The following is an 18,736-nucleotide window of genomic DNA, read 5'->3' on the forward strand; positions in this document are numbered from 1 at the left end:
GGCAATACACTACAAACCATATAATTCTTTGGGTGACTTTCCCCCAACCCCAATTCTACCATGCCATAAAGACCAAGCCTATCTTGTTGATGCTCTTTAATCCACCCGATCAACTTGAATACATCTCCCTTCAGCTTTCTTTGTTCCACAACCAAAAAACAAAATTGCCCAGCCAATATCTCTTTATTAAAATTCTCAAGTCCTGGCAAGGTCTTTAAGACTCACCTGTATATAGTCATATATTTTCTCTGATATGATGGCTAAAACTGTGCACTTTAATTATCACTTAACATATGTTTCACACAGTATTAGCCAACAAAGACAAGTGTTAGTATTTAACCATCTGATTTATCTGTCCTAAGCCAAATTACTGCAGGTGCTTAAAATCAACATAAATTAGAAAATGCTGGAAATAGATTACAAAAATTTGGAAAGGCTGCAAGTTAGACAGCAGCACAGAGAGAAAAATGATGTTCATGTTCCAGTTCTGATGAAAGGCATCAGACTACAAGTTTTGCCTGGCCTGAATACTTCCAGTGTATTGTTTTATCTAGTTGTCTGAATATCAGGGGTCTATGGGCATTCATTCCAGGACCCATTTGTTGTTTGATACTGGTCAGTATCCTACTATTTACTGACCACTCCTTTGCCTTGTTTGCCTTCTCCAAATGTATAGAATTCCCATTGTCACTTTTTTTGTCCATATGAGTGGTCTATTGACATCTTCAAGTGATTCGCCATCAGCCACACAACCAACTTCAATATCATCCATAAATTTCCTTCTTCATATCTGTTACAGTTAAGCTTATATTATTATTATAAACCAAATGTGAAAAATAGGCTGACCCTTACAGAACCCCACTACATTAGGGTTTCAAACAATAATATCCCTATAAATGGTTACCCTTTGCTTTTACCAGTGAGGCAATTTTTGATCCAACCTGCTAATTTCCTTTGGATCTCAAAGGCTTTATACATCAGCCTGCCATATGGAACTCTGTCAAATGCTTTATTAATTCACTGCAGACAATATCAAAGTACTACTTTAAATAATCCTCCTCACTACTTATTTGAAAAGATTAGCCAACCCTTCCCTACAAACCCATGTTGTCTGCTCTCTCAATCATTTTGTAACACTACCCTTGACGTATGTAGCATTATCATCAACTCAACACAAAGACCTCACCCACCCATACATTCTGTCTTCTCCCCTCTCCCACTGGGCAGAAGATACAAAAGCCTGAAAGCACATACCGGCAGGCGCAAGGTCAGCTTCTATCCTGCTGTTTTGAGCAACTCCCTTGTATGATAAAATGGACTCTTCACCTTAAAATCTACCTCACTGAAACCTTGCACATATTATCCGCTCTGCACTGCTCACTGTAACTCCACTGTTTCATTCTGCTATTGTTTACCTCGTACGACCTCAATTCACTGCTGTAATGTATTGATCTGTATGAACAGTATGCAAGACAAGTTATTCACTGTTCCTTGGAGCATGTGATGATAATAAACCGATTTATCCTGATGGTCACCAGTGACCAGAAATTGATTGGACCAGTCATATAAATACTAATGCAGGTCAATAGGTCTCTAACAACTCAAACTATACCTTTCTTCCTTAGAAAACAATGACATCACATTAACAATCTTCCAATCCTCATAATCATGCCTGTAAGCCAAAGTGGTCTGGGAAATAGTCAGAACAGCGAGTTATTACATGAGTAGCACAGCCACATAAGCTAGTCCTCGACTTACCCATTTTGTAGGCTGTTAAGTTGTCAACTGCAACAGCTGTACATCATGTAGTAATAGATCCCAGCTTCCTTGGATTAAGAAGAAAATCACCAAGGTTCTACTTTATCATTATCCTGTTACTTCAGACAAAAAATTGTACTTTATGGCATTGAACAAGGGCAAGATCAAACTCCCTGATGCGTTTTTCTTAGCAAAACAGCCAGTTTCACAAAGAAGTACCACTCATGCAAAGCACCACTGAACAGCTGACAGAATGTCTGGAGCAGGTGAGGTCTTTGTTTTGGATTTGATGAGGACCTAACACCTTTAAGAACAGAGGAGAATGGAGGAAACTTTCTAAGTTCTCATGGTTTCAGAGAGGAATGTAGTAACTAGGTGATTATTATTTAGAAATACACTAAAATAACAACAGTGATAGCATAATCTGGAACATTTGTAGGAGAAAATGCATTTAATAAAAGATCCAAGAAAAACTCAAAGTGAAAGACAGCAGTTTAACGTCAGGATACCGATAATGCTTCTGATTTTGATATATGTCTTCAATAAAACCCTGATTAACTTATAGCTTGCCATTCAACACTGTACATCTGAATTAAATTAGTGCTTTTTGCAAAGCTACAATTGCTGACCTCTCCCGAGAAAACAGAACCACCCTTGACATCTTTGACTTTAGAACGATGCTCTGTTAGAACCTTTTTAAAATTATAAAAAGCTTTTTTTTTTAGGTAAAATCCAGTATGTCATTGGAAACAGAGAAAAAAAGATGGAATATGTTCAGTCAAATTCTAAGTGCAAACTACATACTCTAAATATATCCTTCCTTGAAAACAACAAAGTCACAACCATTGGATTTTTTTTCTCTGCTAAATGACTATTCAAATATAACGATACATTGTGATATAGCCATCTGTATATAAAGTAGCTCTGATGTTCTTATCTATTGGATTAAATAGAAGGTAAACCTGGCAGAAATTGTAAGAGGGATTCTCCTGCTAAATTCACAACTTTGTGTTCAATGTCCTATGCCAATCACAAAGACATTAAGGAAAGGGTCCATAGAATAGAAAAATATATTTAATATAAATTGCTACCATATAGAAATAGAGATGCATCAGAGAACATGATCCATAGTTTATGCAGAAACATTAGCCATTAATGTTATTTTTACAGTGGTTCTGAGTCTGCAAGAGTACTTGACTTTACCACATAATCTGTGGCAAACAATGCATTGTTTACAGTTACACACAGTACTACAACTTATAAATTGATTATGGTCAACAATTTTAAATTCCTTGGTGTTATCATTTCAGAGGAGCTGCCCTGGGCCCAGCACATAAGTGCCATCATGAAGAAAGCACAGCAGCACCTCTGCTTTCTTAGAAGTTGCAAAGTTTAAGCATGTCCTCAAAAACTTTGACAAACTTATATAAATGTGTGGTGAAGAGTGCATTGACTGGTTGTATCATGGCCTGGTATCTAAGCACTAATGCCCTTGTACGGATAAGTAGTGAGCATGGCCCAGTCCATGACAGGTGAACTTCTCCCCACCATTGAGCACATCTGCACAGGACACTGTTGCAGCAAAGCTGCATTCATCATCAAGGACCCCCCCCCATCCTCACCATCCTCTCTTCTAGCTGCTGCCACTGGGAAAGTGGTACAGAAGCCTGAGGACCCACACCAACAGGTTCAGGAACAGTTACTACCCTTCAACCATCAGGCTCTAACACTAGAGGAGATAACTTCACTCACCCAAAACTGAAATATTCCCAATGAACTGGACTCACTCTCATATACGCTTCATCTCATGTTATCAATATTTATTGTTTGTTTATTTATTATTATTATATATTTTTTCCTCTTTTTGTATTTGCACAGTTTGTGTTTCTTTGCACATTGGTTGTTGTCTGTCCTGTTGGGTGTGGTTTTTCATTGACTCTATTGTGCTTCTTGTATTTACTATGAATGCCCTCAAGAAAATGAATCTCAGGGTTGCATATGGTGACAAATATGTACTTTGAAAATAAATTTACTATGAACCTTGGTGAACAAATTAACAATTTAAAGGCTCCGTGGCAAGCAATTGTCACTACCAGGGAAAAATACTTCTATAGAATTCTCAAAATAATCCTGGTTTTCAAATCTCTCTGATGATTACTCCAGGTGTAGTAATCATCATACAAATCATACAACCTGTACTGGACAGGCTGCACAGATTAGCAGGACCTTATTTTATTTCATCAAGAACACACTGTTGAATGTACTTAGTGGAGGATTAAGGATCACAGCAAAGGGTCCAAGAACTAACTGTTAGAATGCAATTTAGCACAGTGTCAAATTCGGCCCTAATGAAGGAATTTACATAAAAATGAAACTGAAAACACAAAATACAACCATGGGTAACATTTATTAAGCACTCTGATAGGAGTTAATTTAGTCTACATAATGCTTTGCTACAAAATAGAATATTTAAACAAATGTCACACACTTCAAGCCCATACAACAACCTCTGCAGCAGCTGCACAGAACAAGGACACAAGTCAACCAGCTCTCTCCAAGCAATTCAATGTCTGAATATCACATCTGACTCTACATTAATTCACATTTTTTTCTTTATATGACAATTTATTTATTTGAACTTTTAGTCACTGAGAAATTGTATAAACAGACCACCGCAGAGCTCATGTGAAATGGCATTTCTGCAACATTCTTGAAAGCCAGCATGTTGCGATGTGTTTTGTTCATTGTATTAAAAGTTGTATCATATGGGACGCATCTGGTATCCTCTAAACACCCCCTAAAGCAGAATAATTTCTTCACAGAGTTTCATTGGACTTTTTTCTACTGCCATCATGTGAGAAGAAACAAGTTCCCAGAGACTTGTTGTGCAACACTGTTGCACAAATTACACATAAGAATAGCTATATTAGTAATTTCAGCCGTATTTAATAAGGTCTCGTTAAACCTTCAGAGGACTGCAGAAGTTAAATTAAATGGAATAACTATAATTGTCACCCATGCAGGAAGCCTGGAGACAATGCTAAGTTGTGAAGATAGGGAATAGTTTTTTCTCGTGTCAGATCCATTTTATTAGTTTAGCTTCAGATGACCTTTCAGCCAGCTGCCTGCCCAATGTGGACATCAGAAGGTAGCACATAATCCAGCAGCTCAGAAAGGCCAGATCAACAGTCAAGTGCATCACAAAATCCAGGAACTTCAAGGTGACAAAGGGAGGTGACAACCCATCCAATATAGAAGCTGGACTTACTTTGCAGGTCCCTTAACAGTGCATTTTATATTTTTCTTACAGGGCTGACTATTGCCTAGACTTTGACAGGCAAGCACCCATACAAATTTCCTTTTCAGTAGCCAATTAAAATGGCATCAGGACCCCAAGATGCAAAAGGTTCAAGTAACATATACTTAAAGAGACTGCTACTTAGCAATGTCAACAGTGCAAGTTGGGAAAGTGTATGTGAGGTGCATCCAGGAGGGTTTCTTAATACAAAACCAGGCAAGGGGCAATACTAGACCTTGTAATGGGAAATGAATCACTGTTGTGTGCTATGTCTCACTGAAATGTGGCTAACACCTGTTTCACCTGACACGCTGTACAATCCCAGGGGTTCTCAGTTCACTGGATGGCGTATACAGCACCCTTAGGCAAAGAAAAAGGGATCGGCTACCTAATCAACATCTCATGGTGCTATTAAGATGTTGGCCAGAAGGGACTGCAGTCTACAAATCAGTGGATTTGAATGAATCGTGGACAGGGGAGCAGACAAAAAGAACTACAATCTACAAACTAGTGGCTTTGGATGAAGCAAGGACGGGGGAAGCAGACAACCCAATTGTCTTTGTTTCTCCCCATTTTGTGAACTCTGAACAAATTCTTGCTCGAATGTGGACACAAAGAGCTTTAGCTAAAGATCTGCTAAACCCGAGACCATTCTCAGAAGAGCAGCTATTTATTATGTAAGGTGGCATATTTACCACAGAAGTGATCTGTAATCTCAGTAGACTCAGTGTCTGGGACACCTAGTTTTGACTGCTTTAAACCAGTCACAGCTGAAAAGAACATGGCTGAGTAGCAGAAACCATAGAACAACGTTGGTTGGAGCCCTGGACTAGAGCCAGTAAGAAGGTGACCCGAGTACCTCAGGTGACAATGGGATGGAGATCCAACAGTTCAACTGATGAGGGACACTATAATAGAGTCAGGGACTCCAAAAACGTAATGGTGATGACTCTTCAACAACCAAAGAAAAACCATCGCAGATGAGGAGGACCCCATGGATATGTGGAGATCGAGACCCTGAGGAATTCCTGGCCAGCATAGACTCCTTTCTCAGGTAATACCTTTTCTCTTCACTGACTGTTCATTTAGCAACAGGGAATTCTGGTGCGGGTGCACATAGGTAGTTAGTGACCCTACATGCTTTTAATTGAGACAATAAAGGTTACAGATTCTCTCCGTGCCCCTCTGATCATTATTACTAAGGGATAGATCCTTATAACAGTGCTTGGACTTGTTGGTCCTGACAAGTTCTTGCTCACACAGTGAAGAGCTATCCATACCACCTGTCACAGGAATTTATTTGAGCTATCCTGACACCAGTTACCACCTCAGGTAGAAGTAAAGCTTTTGCTCAATGAACTATACTCCACGGTTAACAGCCTTGAATCAGGATACTCTGAGACCTTCTTCATCATCACCAGTGGCTTTAACCAGCAGTGACCAAAATACGACCAGCATGTCTCCTATCTCACCAAGGCGCCAAACTGCCTTGATCATTGCTACATAATCAAAGATGCCTTCCAAGCCGCACCCCACCCACGCATTGGTAAATCAGACCACTAGGCTGATGTGTATCATCTCTCCGTATACAAACAGAAGCTAAAACCCAAGGATCTAGTACAGAGAGCCTTACAGCGCTGGCCTGAGGAAACAGATGAACTTCTACATGACTCCTTTGAGTTGCTAGACTATTCCACATTCAGAAACTCAGCAGCCAGCCGAGGTAAGTGGGTCACCACCATCATGGGCTTTAATAGCATGTGAGCGGAGGATTGTGTAACAAAGAGAACAATGTAGGTGTTCCCAAACCAGAAAGCACAAATGAACCAGGAGATCAACACTCTACAGAAGTCTAGGACTGCAGCATTCAAATCACAAGACTCTGACATTTACAAAATAAAATTAGACATGACCTTTGTGAAGCTATCAGAGATGCCATTAAACAATACTAGTCCAAAATTGAGTACCAGACCATCATTCAGTTGTAGCGGGACTAATATGCCATAAAAGGCTAAAAAAAAAAGTCAGGCAGCATTGCTGACAAATGCATGTCACTTCTGGAAGAGCTTAATGCATTCTATACGCATTTTGAACAGGGGACTGGATTATCACCATTGCAGACACAGGATCCGTCTTCCTGAGAGTAAACCTGCAGAAACATCTGGCCCAGATAGTGTCCCTGGCCATGTCCTTAAATCCCACACAGATAGGCTGGTATAAAAATATAAAGATATTTTTAACCTCTCCCTGTTTCAATCTGAGGCTCTAACTTGCTTTAAGAAGATCACTAATACCCAGGTGCATAATTTTTAAAAAAAAGTTAAAATGCCTTAAAAACTACTGGCTGGTGGTCCTGACGTCCACCATCAGGAAGTGCTTTGAGGGGCTGGTCTTGTCAAGTATTAACTCCACCTCTCAGACAATCTCCGCCCATTGTAATTTGCCTGTGACCAAAGCAGGTCTACAGCAGACAGCATTTTCCTGACTCTACACTCATCTCTGAAACAACTGAACAGTAAGGACACCGACCTGGGTGTCCTTCAGACTCCTGACTTATGACTCGACATTTCCTTTACAAATGGATCCTTGACTTGCTGTCTAACAGACTGCAATCAGTAAGGATAGGCACCAACACATCCGTCACAATTATTCTCCAAACTGGTGCCCAACAAAGATGTATCCACCTAATCCATTCACTACTGCATGGCCAGGTTCTGCTCTAATGCTATCTAAAAGTTTGCAGATAATATCGCCGCAGTGTCTCAAATAATGATGAATCAGATTACATAACGTGATCGAGAGCCTAGCAACATGGTGTCACGATAATCACCTTCTCTCAGTGCCAGTAGAACTAAGGAACTGGTCATTGGCTTCAGGAAGGGAAGCAGTGCATTTGGTCCTGTTTACCTCAACTGTGCTGAGACCAAGACAGCAGAGAGCTTCAAACGCTCAGTAATGAACATCATCATAAGACATAGGAGCAGAATTAGGCCATCTGGCCTATTGGGTCTGCTCTGCCATTCAATCATGGCTGATCCTTCTCTCTATCTCCTCCTCAACCCCAGTTCCCGGCCTTCTCCCCGTAACCTTTGATGCAATGTCCAGCCAAGAACCTATCAATCTCTGCCTTAAATACACCCAATGACCTGGTCTCCACAGCTGCATGTGGCAACAAATTCCACAAGTTCACCACCCTTTGGCTAAAGAACAGATTGTCTTGACCTAACCACATAGATCCCACAGCCAAAAAAGCTCTTCTTCCCCAGGAGTCTAGAGAAATTTACAGGTCTCCTTTGACCCTTATTATTTTTTATTGTCACACCATAGGAAAGCAACCTACCTGGATGCGTCATGGTTTGGTACGGCAACTGCTCTGCCCGTGAACACACAAAACTGCAGAGAATTGTGGACACAGCTCAGCATATCACAGAAACCAGTCTCCCCTCCACGAACTGTCTCTAATTCTTGCTGCCTAGGTAAAGCAGACAGCCTAAACAAAGAACTCACCCATCCCAGATATTCTCTCTTCTACCTCCTCCCATTGGGCAGAAGATACAAAAGCCTGAAAGCAAAGACCACCAGGCCCAAGGATGGCTTTTAGTTCACTGTCACAGGACCACTGAACGGTCCCCTGGTAAAATAAGACTGAACTTGCAATCCTCCTTGTTGTGGTCTTGAACCTTATTGTCTACCTGCACTGCACTTTCTCTATAACTGTAATACTTTATTCAGCATTCTGTTCTTGTATTACTTCAATGTGCTATCATACTAAATTGATCTGTGTTAATGGTATGTAATACATGTTTTTCACGGTACCTTGGTACATGTGACAATAATAAAACACTTAAACAAATTAAGCTTCGCTGGGCATAGTGATCACAATTTCGTAAGTTTTCAGATAGTTATGGACAAGCATTCAAGTAGACCATGGGGCAAGTGATAAATCAGGGAAAGGCTAATTGCAATGGTATCAGGCAGGAGCTGGCAAGAGCAGATTGGTAGCAGCTGTTATTCAGCAATTCTACATCTGACATGTGGGAGTCATTTAAAGGCTAGCTGGTCAGAATCCAGGACAACATGTTCCCATGAGGGAGAAAAGCAAGTTTGGCAATATTTGGGAACTTAGGATAATGAGGGAGATGCTACAAAATTACTCAAAAAGAAAAAGGAAGCAAGGGTAAGGTTTAAGAAGCTGAAATTCAGACTGGGACTTTGAGGAATATAAAGGAGAGAACTCAAATAAGGAATCAGAAGGGTTAAAGGGGTCTTTGATGAACAGGATTAATGAGAATGCCACAGTAAAGGGAAACCATGGTCATGAAAGGAAATTCACACTAAAAACAAGAGGGTAATGATAGAGAGGATAGGAGGATAGGACCACTAAAGGACAAAGGAGGCAACACTTTAGAGCAAAAGGAAGTGGGCAAGGTACTAATCAAATATTTTGCATCAGTATTCATCAAGGAAACAGACATGGAGCATAACAAGATAAAGGAGTGGTATGCTGATATTCATGAAGAACAATAGGGTGGATAAAAATCCCCAACATGATGAGATCTATCCAAGTTTATTGAGAGACACAAGGCAGGAAAATGCTGGGGAATTGACAGACAACTTGGTGATCCTCTTTAGCCAAGGAAAGGTCCCAGAAGCTCTGGAGAATAGCTAATGGACACGTTCCAGAAAATTAATGGCCAGTTAACCTCATATCTATGGTACGGAAAATACTGGGAAGAAAGGATCTACTCACATCTGGAAAAGCACTGACTTATTAAGGATAATCTGCATGGCTTTGTCATGCCTTACAAATGATTGAGCTTTTTTTTGAGAAGTCGAAGATGGTTGATAAGCGTAGGGCAGTGGACATTATAAACTTAGCTTTATAACAACAAGGTCTCCATTGTAGGCTGATCCAGAAGATCAAGGCAAATTGGATCCATGGAAACTTGGCAGATTAGATTCAAAGTTGACTTGCCACATGAGATGGAGTTTGTGGCACAGTCATGTTATACCCACTATAACCAGTGGTGTTCCACAAGAATAAGTGTTGAGACCTCTGTTGTTTGTGATATAGAATATCTAAATGATCTGACCAATAAGGTAGGTGGGCTGTGTAAGTTTGCAGATGATACAAAAGTTAGCAGAATTGTGGATAGTGAGGAAGGATGTCAGATGATTCAGTGACATGCAGATCAGTTGGACATGTAGGCATAAAAATGGCAGATGAAGTTTAATCTGTACACGTGTGAAATACTGCATCTTGGGAAGTCAAATGCAAGAAGAAAATCTACAGTAAATGGCAGGACTCATAAGAACAGTGATGTACAGTGCAATCTTGGGGTGCAGGTCCATTGAACTGAAAGTGACAACACAAGTGGACAAGATGGTAAATTGGCATATGAGATACTTGCCTTCATTGGTCAGTATGTTGAGCACAGAAGCTGGGAAGTCATTTTTCAGCTGAATAAAAGTTTGCTCAGGACACATTTGGAGTCTCTTCTGTAGTTCTGGCTGTCACACCCATAGGAAGGATGTGGAGGCTTTGTGGAAAGTACTGAAGAGGCTCACTAGGATGTGGCCTGGATAGAGTACAATTGCTATGAGGAGAGTTAGGACAAACTTAAGAGAGTTTACTCTAGAATGTGGAAGCTGAAAGCTGGCCTGATAGTAATATAAAATATTATAAGAGGCATAAATAGGATAGACAGAACATTATTTCCTCAGGGTAGAAATGTCAAATACAAGAGGGCACAGCTTTAATTTGAGAAGAGGAATTTTTAAAGATATACAAATCATTCTTTTTAAAACATGAACAGTGGTAGTGCCTGGGAAAGTGCTGCAAGCAGATACAGATATCAAAGTTGAAGAGGCATTTAAACAGGCACATGAATAGGCAGGGAATGGAGGGAAATAAACCATCCACAGGCAGATTGGATTTGTTAAAGTAAGTACCATGATTAGTACAGGCATTGTGCTTCCCTTCTGCACTGTCCTATGTTCTAAGTGAGAGCTGAAAGCACTTGGACTAGACCACAAGAAATTGGAGGAGAATTAGGCCATTTGGTCCATTGAGCCTGCTCCACCATTTCACCATGGCTAATCAATTTTTCCTCTTACACCCAGCCTCTGCCTTCTCCCCATGTCCCTTCATGCCCTGACCAATCAAGAATCCATCAACGTCTACCTTATATATACATGAAGACTTGGCCTCCACAGCCACCTGTGGCAATGAATTCCACAGATTCACTATTCTCTGGCTAAAGAAATTCCTCCTCATCTCCATTCTAAAAGGATGCTCCTCTATTCAGAGGCTGTGTCCTCTGGTCCTAGACTCTCCCACCATAGGAAACATCGTCTCCATATCCACTCTATCAAGGCCTTTCACCATTTGATAGGTTTCAATTAGGTCACCCCTTATTTTCTGAGTTCTAGTTAATATGGACCTAGAGCCATCAAACATTCTTCATATGACAAGCTCCTTTGAGCCTTCTCCAATGTTAGCTCATCCTTTCTAAGATAAGGGACCAAAGATTGCTCATCATACTGCAAGTGAGGCCTCTCCAGTGCTTTATAAAGCCCCAACATTACATTGTCCTCTTGAAATAAATGCTAACACCATACTTGCCTTCCTCACCACAGACTCAATCTGCAAATTAACCTTTAAGGAATCCTGCACAAGGATTCCCAAGCCCCTTTGTGCCTTGATTTTGGAATTTTCTCTTCATTTGAAAATAGTCTACCCATTTATTTCTTCTGCCAAAGTGCATGACCATGCACTTCCCAATACAGTATTCCATCTGCCACTTCTTTGCCCATTCTCCTAATCTGCCTAAATCCTTCTGTAGCTTCTCTACTTCCTCAAAACTACCTGCCCTTCCACCTATTTAATTAAAATGGGATTTTAATTCTAATTCTGTGCCTTCATCACTAAATTAAGCAATTAAGTTTCCCTCTGAATACAGACAGGAACAAAATGTCTAAACCATATATATCAAACTCAAGGCCCGCGGGCCAAATCCGGCCCACGGTGGAATTATCTTTGGCCGGCAAGATAATATCTAATTACTATTAAAGCTGGCCCCAGTAATCGAAGCGCCTATGGCGTATGATATGGCTAATGCTGAGTTTATTCAGGTACCAGGTTTTCAGGGTTTTTAGTGTTTATTCGGCAGTCTTGCTCGGCAGTCTTCTTCATAAGAAACGGAATTTGTAAAGTGAAACACTTTGTAGTTATAGCAGAGACTGAGACACATGAGAGCAGGCTGAAAAAACGGAGGCAACGAAAGCTGTGTTCGCACGCGTCCGACTGATCTGGCCCGCATGAAGCTGCATTTTGCTCAATCCGGCCCGTGACCTAAACTGAGTTTGACACCCCTGGTCTAAACACTTCAGTGAAGCAGTTTATGAGCTTTTGAGTGAATAACTATCTTGTAAAACAGGATTCCAACACTGCAACAAGTAAGATAAATTGACATCTAATATTCACTTTCACATGAAGTATAATATTTGTTGATTTTTGTTCTATTTTTAGAATGGTCATAACAATCCTAGCACTTGGAAAATAGATTGATGATTGGGGTGAAAGAGTCAACATTCCAAAATGAGAAGCAAATTATCAAATGACATGCAAATCACAATGAGGAAGAAGAATACAGGTGGCAAATACTGGAAAAAAAGTTTTAATTATATTATTTAATTAATATTAATGCACTAATGCAGTAATTAATTAGTGTGTCCTTAGTATTTTCAAAGTCAAATTCCAAAAAATGCAAAACCCCAAATTCAACCCTCAGTTCAGCAAAATAGACTTCTTCAATAACTTCTCATCATATAAAGCACAACACATCTCAATTGATGACTTTACATCAAAACCACAGAGAAATGGTTTGAAGTAATATTTTACACTTTAAAATTCATAAATCGGGTTTATTTTATCAATTCAAATGTGAAAAAAACATGGGACCAATGGGAAATGTCTATTTCCTAACGAAAAATACTTTGAAGTGATGATGAATTTCAAAATTTATGCACGACACGAAAGTGAGTAGTACCATAAACACGAAGCTAATTAAATATTTGTAACTGTGAAAGCTTTTTTGAGCTTCTATTTTGGAATGGGTAACACCAGTGCTTTTGCATCACTATTAATTTTAAATAACTCACTCATGACTAATGAAGTAAACAGTGAAATAAATTTAGATACATGCAATATACTGCTTTATATTTGGGATAGAGCAGGAAGGAAGTAATTAAACTAAACATTTTGTGCTATGAAATCACAGGAAATGGTATTTAGCTGGAACAACTATCATGCAAAGAACAGATTTATGCCATCAGGAACAAAAGATCACATTGTACACACATGGATAAGGTCACATAGATAGCAATAGAACCACAGGTGCTCAGAAAACATCATTACGTATCCTAAATTGGAAACAGATAGTTGTTTCTTGTGATTTTTTTTTCAGCTGTCTCATCCAGTGCACATGATTAAATAGTTATCAAAGTAATGGAAAATTAGTCTAATTAAATGTTTGACAACACATATTCCCGATTTATTTTTGTTCAATGAGAAAAATAGGAAACATGTCCCTCACTATAACACAAGTGTCCTCCATCGACTTTACACACATTTCTGGTTTATTATTTTGCTTTATAATGAAGGTATGACTAGCTTTATATGATGCAAGTGAAGCAAGAATAAAGTAGTTCCATTATTTTATATTACTATTCCATAAAATATTCTTGGTATTGAAAATAATCAATCTAGAATTAGAAATGACACAAAGGCACAGCTCATAGAGCAGTTGCTCCACAGTTCCAGTATCAATCCTATCCTCATGGTTATCTGGTGGAGTTTGCATCTTCTCCCTGTGATCATGTAGGTTTTTTTCTGAGTGCACTGTTTTCCTCCCACATCCCAAATCTACGCAGGGTAATTTGCCATTATGAATTGTTCCAAGTGCATAGGTAAATTATAGAATCAGGTGGCAGTGTTGAGGGAGATGTGGGAAAATGTGAGATGGTGTACATTAGCATTTTATATGCAAGCTTGATTTCCCTTGTTCCTTCTATGTCTTCCTAACCTGCGCCCCTGAATGTCTAAACATTTCCTAACAAACATCTATTCTCCCTTCCCTCCTTAGTTTTCTTAAATCACGCCATATTCTCATTTGCTTTGTTTCATCATCCTTTCCATATATTTTCTTCCAAAGTCTAAGCAGTATCCTTATTCATTCTAAAAAGTAACCACTTCATTATTTAATTATGCAATCCATTCAGCATGCCTACTTACAGTATGTTATCAATGCAGTTGTGGTGTATTTCTTTCCTTTTATAGGTTGTGTATCCCCATTTGGTATCAACTACAAACTTCAACACTATATCTTCAATTTCTGTATCCAATTCTTTTACCAGACCACATTGAGCTCATTCTTCAATCCATCCAAACCACAAAATTGTAACTACATAGTCTTTCATATCTCTGAAGAATGCTTGGAAGAAACAACTCAAAAGTTGATTAAATCTGACATTTTAAATTACATTCATAGTCTCTAGGCATTTTGAGAGCTAATCTTTGAGTGAAGATGCCACTGACTTTCTAATCACTGCCCTTATAGCAACTGATCTCCAATTCTCTGGATTATTTCCATCTCCTTTTGTGGGAAAAAGAAACATACTCTTTTCCATTCATTTGATGTTTTCTTTTTGTTTGAATGTTTTAATGTGAATAAGAGAGCTTTCAAAAAAAGGCTCTTCTCCATGTATTTGATTATTTTGGCTGTTAACTTTAATCTATACATTTTAATAGTTGTGCATCCTATCTGATTTATATCCTGCTTTTATTTTTTCTTTAGCTTCTTAAAAATACACTGAGTCAATGTATCTATTCAATACCCTTGCCTTTTCAGTGTTCTCTCTTGTTAATTTATGTTAACACATCCTTTGATTCCCTCTCCCCACCTTGTTATTTATGTGCTTACAGAATATTTTTCCATTTTTATATTCATTGGTATTTCATGTTCCCAGTTTGCCTTTCTGTTTGTTTAACTTCAGGCCAAAGCTCATCATGTTCCCTCATGTCATCCTCGCCTTTATTATTTATGTTCTTTATGTTGGCCTTTTTAGAATCTTTAATCCCTTCAGAATAACTAGAGGAGTTCAGAAAATGGGAGCTTTCCAGAAACTATTTTACTGTTCTGCGGAGTTTATAAATACTTCCAAATTAGTAACCAAACTACACAAGGATAAGGGAGATAAATTACAAACAGTGGTTCATGCATAGTTAATCTGAGCTGCATTAATCGGAAAGGTTATTGTGGGACTTGGCTCTTGTTTCACAAAATCAGGGTGAGAAAAAGATGATTGACCATAAGAATCATATGCTCCGAGAGACTAAGGAATGTGAAAAATTTATAGTTGATCTATTTCCAATAATTGACCTAGCAGGGGAGTATACAGATGACATTAGCAATGATAGCAGAGTTTCGTCATAAACAGCAGGCTGATAAAATGATAGTAGGAGGAGGAACCAAGGGCTAGGGAGTACATCACGTTAAAGAGATTGGACAAAAGATAGGAGGTTTCAGAGCAGGATAATAAGAAATATGTTGCTCAGCAAGAGAATGTTTGTGAAGAGTGAAAAAGAAAATTAGTAAGACATGGGGTAAGCTGTGACAAAGAGAAATGAAATTCAATATAAAGAGAATTAATGCAGTTGAAGACAGGTAAATCAATGCACAATAAGCCGACAGGTATTTTCATTACAAAAGTAAAAGATCGTAGCAATTTGTTTAGTTTTTATATATATTTTAGGTTTCAACAAATCCAGATGTTTATTATAAATTGACAAATTTAATTAATTTACTTTGTAACTTCACTCTATTACTTCAACTTTATAATTTCATATAATCCTTCCACACAACAACCTAGATAGGCACAGTCCATAAAATAAGTCAATGTTTGAATAAAACTCCATCTATGGAGAGTTTAATTGACTTGCCCTTTTTGAATTACTTTTGATTTCTTACTTAACTAGTTCTCCTTACATTGATCAAACAGCACACCTCTCTAATTTTGTTAGAACACAGAACATATTCATGCAGTATTGTGTTCAGTTCTTGCTGTCTTATTATAGGAAGGATCTGGAAGCTTTAGAGAGTGTGCAGAGGAGCTTTACCAGAACACTGCCTGGATTAGAGAGCATGCCTTTTGAGGAAAGGTTGAACTAGCTAGGACCTTTTTCTTTGGAAAGACAGTGGATAAAAGACAAATTGATAGATGTGTATAAAGTTTATAAGATGCATAAGCAGGGTGGACAGCCAGCGCCTTTTCCCAGGACAGTAAAGGACAATGCCAGATGATATCCATTTAAGATAAGTGGAGGAAAGTTCAGCAGAGATGTCAGAAGTGTTATTTTTTTAAGCACAGAGAGTGATGGGTGCCTGGAATGCTTTGCCAAGAGGTGGACAAATCAGCAATAGTTTAAAGACTCTTAGATAGGCACATGGCTGTAAGTGAAACGGAAGGTTAGATTGATTGTGGAGTAGGTTTTTTATTGATTGACAAATTGTGGGCTAAAGGGCCCTTACTGACCTATACCGATCTATGTGTAATGCTATTAGTGATGCAAATATGTGCAGAACACATGGACGAGTAATCATCCAAGTGGCAATTAGACAAAGAGGTGTTGTTGTAAAATTTAGAATTGAATTAAAGTTATTTAAGACTGGTTAACATAGCACAGATATTCTTAACTAAGACATTCTGTGATTCTCAGAAAACAGTGAAAAATAAGCAAATAGCAAACTGATGTTTACTAAACAGAATAAGACATAACTAATAGACTACTTAGGACTACACTAAATTGATGCAATAAATGACTGACTACAAGAAAATAGCATGTTTTTATTAGTTAGAGAGTATGCCCCATAATTAAAATCTAAACAAATATTGCTCATTATCAAACAGATAAATAGGCTCTTCATAGTCAAATGGAATAATGAGCACAAAAGTACTACCAAAGAAATCAGACGTAAGCACACTAAAAAGGATCAGAATTAACATTAGCTAAAGTACAATTAGCTGCACAATATAAGAAATACGAAAATACAACAATTTTGTATAATGACTGACCTGAAGATTATCCTACTGCAAGCTGTTAATCCATTTTAGAATTAAAGCAACAGATCATTTTATTATGATCCAATACTAAGGAAGATGACAGCTTATTATTTTTGTATAATTTCAGAAAGTAGTTAAAATATCATCCATTACATAACTATGAAACTCAGACTACTGAATACATATGATTGCAATCAGAATTTGTGTGCTGAAGCCTAAGTTTCTTTAGTAGTAAAAAGAAACTCCAAGTATCATACAACAAGACATTCTACAGGTCAAATTAGAAATAAATCAACAGCTCCAAAAGAGAGTACTGCCTTAAAATGTTCTCGTTCTCACACACACACACACACACACACACACACACACACACACACACACACACACACACACACACACACACACACACACACACACACACACACACACACACAACCACCACCACCACCACCACCACCACCACCCCCCCCCCCCCACCCCGCCACCGCCAAGTTAGTGGAGGAGATGCATTTTGCAAGTGACATATTTAGAACTGATGACAGAATTGACTTGACTGAATATCCATACAAGAATGACTGCACTTGGGAATCTTTGGTCACTGTAAAAAGCAGCTTTGATGAGGTGATCACTTCTCATTTTAGATACTTTGAACATTCTTCATGTTGGCACTGTAAGGCCATTTCCCTAGCCAAACCAGAAAATCTATGTACAACATACAGTCAGGGTAACCAATATTCAACCTGAAAAGTGAAAGAAACCATTTATTTCCTGTGTGTTTATTTTCAAGGCCTACCTTTTTCTGGAGGACATTGATCTTTCTCTCTTTCACTTCCAGCATATCTTTCATATCACGTATTTCTCCCGCAAGCGTTCCTTTTTCCTCTGTAAGATCTTGAAGCTGTTTTGTCTTTTTGTTAAGGAAACTTTCCTTTTCCTCAAGTCGCAGCCTTAATGCATCCACCTGGCAAAAAATACATGCATCAAGTTCAGACATAATCCTGTCTATTAAATTCATGGTGGTCTTGCAAGCAAGTTTATTGTTCTGGCAAAAGACACCAATTGCTTATAACTTAGTTGTACTAAGAATTTTATCCTGCTTTTATCAAAGGATGAATGCAGTTACAATAACCTCAGATTATACTTTGAGTTACAAAGATCAAATAGAAATTGCAAATGTAGAAGCACGCTTGTGGTTCAGGATTTTTTAATCCTCATTACACTGAGTGCTACTATTTGACATTCTGACAGACTGCATCACTGTCTGGTATGGGGGGGGGGGGGTGAGGTTGCTACTGCACAGGATCAAAAGAAGTTACAGAAAATTGCAAAATTAGTCTGCTCCATCACGGGTACTAGCCTTCGTAGTATCCAAGACATCTTCAAGGAGCGGTGCCTCAGAAAGGCAGCGTCCATTATTAGGGACACCCATTACCCATGATATGCGCTCAAATAGGGATGACTAATTTCAAGCATATTAATGCTCAGAACTGATCCTATGAGACAGGGTAGCTTAAATATTCTCTGTGTCGTCCCTCAAAGTTATACCGACAAGGCTAC

General features: G+C 38.7%; 1 protein-coding gene across 2 annotated transcripts in view; it reads right to left on the bottom strand.

The window, feature by feature from the left end:
* The window catches only part of LOC140741811 (ERC protein 2), a 767,514-nt gene that overhangs the window by 475,422 nt on the left and 273,356 nt on the right, over positions 1 to 18,736 (bottom strand). For both annotated transcript variants that reach the window (XM_073072223.1, XM_073072222.1), the window contains one exon: positions 17,973 to 18,140. In XM_073072223.1, coding sequence (XP_072928324.1) covers positions 17,973 to 18,140 — 168 coding nt within the window. The remainder of the gene's footprint in view (positions 1 to 17,972; positions 18,141 to 18,736) is intronic.

Source organism: Hemitrygon akajei, chromosome 19, assembly GCF_048418815.1.
Source record: "Hemitrygon akajei chromosome 19, sHemAka1.3, whole genome shotgun sequence".
Classification (NCBI taxonomy): domain Eukaryota; kingdom Metazoa; phylum Chordata; class Chondrichthyes; order Myliobatiformes; family Dasyatidae; genus Hemitrygon; species Hemitrygon akajei.